The following is an 8,375-nucleotide window of genomic DNA, read 5'->3' as shown; positions in this document are numbered from 1 at the left end:
GCTTAATATATTGATGTTGTTGTTTTTTGGTTCCCTTTTCTTTTTCTCTTTATATTTCTTTCACTCTATATTTTGAAGCTCACACCTAAAGTATAAAAATTTAGTCCTCAAACAACAACTACTAGTTTACCAGTAACAGACACCAATATCCCTCAGTTGTTATGTACTTGCTAATATAAACCTCTCTCTCAACTGGAACACGACCACTTAGGATTATGAATTAGGATCGAGTTAAAGGGACAGTAATACTGCTAGCTGATTCTAGACATCTTGAGTACACTCCAATATCAATATTATACAGTAAACAATATATACAATGGCGATGGCATGAACTGAGAAAGTAGCTAGAGCTCCCACAATCTGCCAGGAACACAAAAGAAAAACATAGCACACTCGGTCTCGACACGCATCAAGTGACACTTTCTACACCAATTCCAAATTCCTAATTCTATGTAAACACATACTTCTTGTGTTTCAATTTATACAATTCTTCAAAAATTAAATTCATGTCCCCTTATAGGTTTTACTCAAATCCTAGCTGGTGCAGTGGTGCTTATACAAATAATTGACCTAATTTGCCTACTTCTTTACCCATTCCCACATCCCTTCTCCGCTCTAACTCATCTCTACAATAATAAAACTTCACAGGTGTCATTGGAGTTGTCTCAAATCCAACCGACCGCTTGCCAGTACCTGAACCTGACACAACCATATCCTCAACGGAATTGGTCGTTCTCTTGTACAAACTAAGCCATTTCGCTTGCATGTATCCATTGCTTCTCCACGGAGGAATATGCATATCATTTTTCTTTAACGATTGTTTACTAGCCCCGCACATTATTCTTACTACTTGTTTTAGTTTATCCGGTTTACCCACAAAAACTTGAGGAAACACTTCGAGTAAAGAAATGTAGCGATCTGTTGGTCTAGCAATGGTGAATTCTCCACCAAGAAATACCTCCACAATGTAACGGTTTCCTGAGATGATTACGTCTATATACTCGAACGTTCCAGCTGGAAATCGACCAGTCTTTTCCCATCTTGATTTGCAGAGACCTGAATGCCAATTCATAGAATGATACACGTTATTAAGATCAGTACTACAACAGAGCTATTAAAGACATGACAGATATATGAGGATGGAAAAAAGTTCTACTTTATATTGGCTGAAACCATGAATATTAAAGGCATAATTTTGGAGATTTTGAGGATGATATAGTTACCTGCATCAAGACCTCTTTGGCGTAATCGAGTCATTAATTGTCTTTTAAATCCATCTTCAGCAGAAGAATTCATTCCAATATCTTTGAATGCGAATTCAGTCTCCACACGAATTCTTTTTATAACTTGAGAATCATCTCCAAATCCTGATAACAAGCTTTTTAACATATCTTTACTTTCAGAATCATTTACAAAACCATCCAAATCCTCGTCATTAGATCCTTTCCTTTTCTTAACTTTAACTACCTTTTCATGTTCTTGAGAATCAACTTGAACATTATCATGATGTCCTCTCTCAAGAAACGAATCAACCAAGTCAGAAAGATCATTGGGTGAAGTCTCTCCTACTGCTGAATGCTCACTTCCACTACTCTCAGCACATATTCTTGCTGCTTTAACTCCTTCGTTAAACGCTTCTGCCACTCTCATAAATCTTCCTGGATTCCTCCCCATTGTTGTTGATGTTGATTTCAAGTGCACTTGCATTTTATTTTATTTTCTTGTAAATCTTTTGATTCTTCGGCTTCTTTTTTCCTCTTTTCTTTGTGGAATTTGACTGAAACAGAGATGTTTAAGTTATATATACGGGATAAAAGAGCATAATGTTGATTGGATGAACTGGACCAAATACATTCACGAGTTAATTTGACCATAAACACGTCCATATTCATTTATGATAAATGTCGTTTGAGCTAGGGTCCAGGGACCCAACATTATGGATGCAAGAGCAAACAAAGAGTTTATTAATTATAAGGTACATTTTGGGTTTTGTAAGGTAAATGAATCTGACCTTATTTGCGACGTTATTCTTAGGATGATCATAATTAACCTGGCTCTGTTTCTGCAGACTCCCTAAACTGCAGCAGTGCCAATACCAGTTTGTGTAAGTGTGTGAGATTAAATAATTGAAACTCAAGGATGACAAATTTCTACAAGCGAAACAGCAGTGGTTCTATCCGGTTACCTGCGGGGATAGCTGGGGGTGTTCCGGCCACCCCAAATTTCTACAACTTACTAAAATCCTGTGTTTCAAGGGATCTTTTAGCGAAAAAAATTATCTCTCTAGAAAATAATTTCTAATATCCATCCTACTGTTTTTTTTTAATAAAGTCCATCCTACTGTTTTAAGCACCTAAACATTCAATTATGCTCCCCGTTGCTGATATTAACTGCCAAATTTTCTCCCGATTTCCATCCCGAAAGGGAAATAGACGCTCCTGCTGCGTTCTTAACATTGGGATGTTGAATGGGGTAAAATGAGCCCTGGATAAAATGAGCCATCTGATTTTTTGTCGAGATATTTTGACGGTCAAGTTAGCATTTCCGGATATTAACCTCACCTGTTGTTTTTATTATTATTTAATTATTATTTTTTATTTAATAATTATTAAAAATATATCTAATATTGAATTAATCATTATACAAAGCTTTTGGTTGGTAACCTAGCAACAAGCTGGGCTCCAAAATAATTATTATTTTTTATTTAATAATTGTTTTTTTTTTGACCACAAAAAACAAATATACAGAAGAAAAGAGGAATTAATCTAGTCCAGAGACAGAGATCAAATTCCTACAAGAAGGCAGAGAAGAATGAGGCCACCAATGCTACCCCTGTGAGTTTAGTCGGTGGAAAAGAGTTTGGATTTGGTCAAACTCTATGATGACTAAACTTGTGCCTAAAGTTTAGTTACTTCTAAATTAAGTTAAGAAAATTTGTGCCTAAAGTAATGATTTTTTAAGGGATAAGTTTGTTATCTATATAGATATATACTCCCTCCGTCCCTAATAAGATGACCTAGTTGTAGTTTGAACAAATTTTAAGGCAAAGAGGAAAGTGGAGTATATTTAACTATTTTTTATAATTACAATAATTAGTAAAATTTAGAAACGATTTATCTCTTAAATTATATCACGGTTTTTTATAAATTTTATACCGTTGAAAAGCATTTTAAAACACCTACGCAACGAATATAAACATGACTATCAAATTATACATATTTCTTATAGAAAAAATAATCAATTAAAAGGGTAGTTTTAGAAATATCCCTTGATTAGTAAAATAGGTCATCTATTTATGGGACAAAGTTTAAAACCAAGTAGGTCATCTTTTTAGGGACGGAGAAAGTATATGGATGTTCCTGTATATAACCCCATAAAATACTAACTATACACCCATTAGTTAGTTATATTAGTTATAATTTGGTTTACATGAAAATCCTAAAATTATTGGAAATTTTTTATATCAATACGCCTTCGGAAATATCTCTATATGTGTATGAAGTGATCTTAACAAAAGCAATTGTTTTCGGATGATTTCATGCTTAAAAAGATCATAAATCTGCTCATGATTATGAATGGATTTGTCAAGAAATATCATTTAATTTCACTTAACCCAAAAAAAGAAAAATCAGAAAACCAAACCTTTGTCAAGATATATATTTTGATTTCAATTGCCCTAAAAAAAAGAATCATATAAAGAAACCCTTTAAAGAAGAAAACAAAGAGAAGAAGATGACAGGTTCCATTTTCATAGACATAAACCCTAAGTAGCCAAGTGTCGTTGTAGTAGTTTCGTCGTATGTCGCTGCTGGTGATCTTGTTGGTGACATTAACTGAACCCTATGGGAGCAAATTCTACATGTTTGATATCTATGATCCAAATGAGGAATCAATTGAATAAACAAACCAAGTTACAACATCAAAAGGTTGAACATCCGCACTTGTATGCTGAAATCTATAAAGACTTTTTCTCAAGTAGGTTGCATGCAATATTACAGGAATATATTTTTTCCAAATATGCACAAATAGTTCACAATCAACAGTGTGATGACATTAACAATTACGATTAAATCTAATAGAGGATATAGAGATTTTAAAAGTGCATGATTGGCTCAAATCATTAACCTAACAGAAAATTCATGTTGTAAAGGAACATAAAAGTAGTTTAATCGGGGGTACATGGAAATAATATTTTTGATGGGGTAGGTAGAGAAATTCCAAGGGTACAAGGATAAAGGGGTACCAATAGTATTCTTAGGGGTATATAAAAGAAGACATATATTTACAGGACTAGAATTGTAGGTTTATAGACAATCCAACCTAGAAGAGTGGTAAAATCCTTGTGCTTAGGATTTTGGTCTCTTTGTCAGGGAGGATCGTGCGGTACCGTGAAGGTCAATATCGTTGTGAGAGAAAAACTTGTAGAGAGAGGATTTTGGTGTTCTAGTGTTTACGGTTTGGGGCTTTGTCCTAAACCTAGTTTTTAGTGTTTTCATGTTTCTACTCTGTTACTAGCAGCTGTGAAGAAGGTGTAGAAGAGAAGACATGAGGCTGGTTCGAGGAATGGTTAGAGAATTGGTTTATATGGTTACTTCGATGTCGTTTTCGGATATGTCTTGTTAACTCTTTGGGTCTTGTCTTGGATTGCGGAAAGAGCATGTAATGGTCTTTGATTTAATGGAAGTTTTTCTGGTGGTGTTCGCCGTGGATGTAGCCTGTAAAGGTGAACCACGTATATCTTGTGTTGTGGTTGTGTGTGCTTCTTTATCTTCAGTCTCTTTTATTATTTCTCATATTTAGTTCAAATCACCAATTGTCCTTTGTGATCCTGTGATTCCGCTGCGTTCAGGGTGCCAATTTCCGGACAACCCCCACCTGTTGAAACACATAATGTGTCACTAGGATGTGCAGATATCCTCCCTTGGTCGGAATTTTGATTGTAACTACTATTCATATGCGCTTTGTGAACGTTGTTTTCTTTATAATAATTTTATTACCGATCAGGAAAGAACAAAGCTAAAGGCTAAAGTAGTCACACTATTAAACGGCGAAGTCGATGAACTTATGAACAAAAAAATATATCACTGGGATTATGTGAGCTTGAACCTGAGCATGTATCATTTTAATTTTAACATGTGAACCAGGTGTGCCTCTTTTCCGGAAAAAAAAAAATTTAACATCATCGAGGAAGCCTTTACGATCACTGCAAAAAAAAAGCAAAAATGAAGTGATTAGGTATCTTTTTGGCTTCTATTACACTTTAAGAGAATCCATCTGAACTTGAGTTTTACTAATGTGTCCAAGAGATATTTGAGTTGCTGACACGATACCAATCAAATTTTTGTCAACAAAGTGAACTTTTAAATGATTTAATAGACATGAAATACGCAGTCAGCTGAGCCTCTTGGATACGATACTATTTCATCTAAAACTATCTTTTTGTAATCTGTCGTTGGTAAATAAAATGACCGATCTGAAATTGTAATTCTTACCGTCTGTAAAACTATTGCATTCTTCAGAAACAATCTTACCAAATCTTTCTCGAATAGGTTCCAGAAAAACCCGCGAAATTCGATTGTCTTGAGATGGAACAACATGCACTGAGGAATCAAATCTAGTGACCAATAGTAATATGGGCATAATTCATAATAACAAAATCCATCAGCAACTGTAAGTGACTCCAGGTTTGGCAAGACATGAAGAAAGTTGAGTAGTTTTCCAACAACCCAACACTGTAGGCTACACTCATCACCAAATTTATATGCAAATTCCAAACGTGCACTCCTTATTTCCAAATGAATCAAATTATAAAATGAAGGCAAACTCTTCAGGAAACGATCTTGATAGGTAAGAAGCTTTAAACTATAATCAGATATTGCGAGACGTTTCACATAAGAAAAATTATGGAAAAGCTTAGTTGCGAGATAACCAAGTACACCCCTTTCCCTCAGCCTATTGGCTGAACGTGAAAGGATCGCTTCTGCATCATGCAACGTTGAGAAGTTATGCTGAACAAATTCCTTCATAAGAATTGAAGAGTATTTTAAGGACTGTAAATTTGGTGCATCTATCTGGATATTGAAGTTCTGATTAATCAAGCCATTAATAAACAACCGCTTCAAATTTGGACCAAAAATACTTAGATACTGCATATCCCGAGCACACACTTGCAAATTCAACTCTTCGAGAACAGGGGATGCGGAAAGCAACTTAGGAATTAATTGATCCCAGAACTTGACCCCAAGTCGAAGGATCTTGAGCTTTAGAAAATAAACTGATGCCGGAAGTTCTAGATAGGACTTACTTATCTCCAACATAGTCAGCGACTCAGAAGTAAAAAGGCAAAGAGGATACATACTACCACTACGATCACTAAGAACAAGCTCTTCAACTTTATGCCGCATGACAGTAAATATCCATTCTCTAACTCGAGAGTTATCAAAAGTATAATCGAAATCGAGACAGAATTTCTTTATATTTGGTGAATGTAGATCTTGACGAAAAGACAACACTCTGTCCACAAATCCCATGAATGCATTGGTCTCTTTGGCACCACTATACTTCTGAGACCGCCAATTGTGAAAATCAAGAATGGGAATGGATGTCCATAAATACCTCCATTTTGTAAATAGAATACTTGTAGAAACAACAGATTTGATAGGAAGCAAGGAAAAAATGTGATGGATGAGAGGTTCAGGTAACTCACTGATCCTGTCCCTATCTCTTTCTCTTTCTCTTTGTCTTTTGGCATGGCTTCTCAGAATCATCGTTCGATGATCTTCAATTACAAAACGATCTATTTGGTGTTGTTACGACAACCTCACATAAACAACACTCTTGTATAATGGTAGAATCGGATTTTATATGTGTGTCGAGTAAACCGATTGTTGTAAGAAAAAATTCCCAATTTTTCTATATCTTTTTTTGTTAGCATCATATTATATGAGCACTTTTATAAACCGATTCCTTTTATGCAATGTCAATAATCGGTTTTTATGTGTGCCTCGTGTAAACCGATTCTGATTATACCCGAATTAAAAATGAGTATTAGTATGATTTTACACAATTCCAAAATCAAAATGAGCATGAAATTTATACGCGAACTGAGTATGAAATCATACTCATTTTCACTTCGAGTATGGTTTATGAAAAAGCGGGGTCTAACAACCACACCCAATATTTCGATTAGCAATCTGTATGGACTAACTCCAATATACTTTTAAGAGAACCAACTAGACAGTCAGACTCAATCTTAATAAAAGTAAATCAAAGAGTTATATTTCTCTTTTTTGATTCAATACTTACTCGAGCAAATAGAAATATGCGAGTCTAATTGAATACAAAAGTAATCACTTGAACGGTACAAAAGACCAATGTTCAAGTATCAATCAATTTCAATCAACAACCAAAGGTTGGATTTCCCAATTGATTGATTTAACGCACAACCTGTGATATTTCAATTATATAACAAAATATAATGCGAAAAAAGAAATAACACAGACACCAGAAGTTTTGTTAACGAGGAAACCGCAAATGCAGAAAAATCCCGGGACCTAGTTCAGATTGAACACACATTGTATTAAGCCGCTATAGACACTAGCCTACTACAAACTAACTTCGGTATGGACTGTAGTTGAACCCCAATCAATCTCCCACTGATCCAAGGTACAGTTGCGCTCCTTACGTCTCTGATCCCAGCAGGATACTACGCACTTGATTCCCTTAGATGATCTCACCCACAACTAAGAGTTTCTACGACCCAAAGTCGAAGACTTTATTAAACAAATCTATATCACACAGAAAAATCTACGGTAATAGATAAATCTTTCTCCCACATAAATACCTACGAGTTTTTGTTTCGTCTTTTGATAAATCAAGATGAACAGGAACCAATTAGATAAACCGGACTTATATTCCCGAAGAACAGCCTAGTATTATCAATCACCTTACAATAATCTTAATCGACTAGCGAAAGAAGATATTGTGGAATCACAAGCGATAAGACGAACATGTTTGTGACTTCTTTTATATCTTGCCTATCGGAGAAAACAATCTCAAGCCAATCTTTACAATTGTACTTAGTACGATAGAAACATCAAGATCAGATCACACAACTAAAAGAAAAGTACTATCGGTTTGGCTTCACAATCCCAATGAAGTCTTCAAGTCGTTAACCTACAGAGTCTCGGTAGAAACCTAAGGTTAAAGGAGAATCGACTCTAGATAATACAACTAGTATCACACAGGAGGTGTGGGGATTAGGTTTCCCAGTTGCTAGAGTTCTCCCTTATATAGTCTTTCAAACCATGGTTTGCAATCAATGTTAGCTTAGTAACAAAGCATTCAATATTCACCATTAGATGAAAATCTGATTA

General features: G+C 35.1%; 2 protein-coding genes across 2 annotated transcripts; both read right to left on the bottom strand.

The window, feature by feature from the left end:
* Positions 1 to 553: 553 nt before the first annotated feature.
* LOC113316510 lies at positions 554 to 1,674 on the bottom strand. Its single transcript, XM_026564674.1, has 2 exons — positions 1,224 to 1,674; positions 554 to 1,056 (listed from the first exon to the last, which is right to left on the bottom strand). Exons 1-2 carry the CDS (start codon positions 1,672 to 1,674, stop codon positions 554 to 556), a joined length of 954 nt encoding a protein of 317 aa, XP_026420459.1.
* Positions 1,675 to 5,369: 3,695 nt separating this feature from the next.
* LOC113316509 (F-box/FBD/LRR-repeat protein At5g56420-like) lies at positions 5,370 to 6,767 on the bottom strand. The gene has a single exon (XM_026564673.1). The coding sequence runs from the start codon at positions 6,765 to 6,767 to the stop codon at positions 5,370 to 5,372; it is 1,398 nt and encodes a 465-aa protein (XP_026420458.1).
* Between the last annotated feature and the right edge of the window lie 1,608 nt (positions 6,768 to 8,375).

Source organism: Papaver somniferum, chromosome 10 (assembly GCF_003573695.1).
Source record: "Papaver somniferum cultivar HN1 chromosome 10, ASM357369v1, whole genome shotgun sequence".
NCBI lineage: Eukaryota > Viridiplantae > Streptophyta > Magnoliopsida > Ranunculales > Papaveraceae > Papaver > Papaver somniferum.
This window is presented reverse-complemented; position numbering and strand designations above follow the sequence as displayed.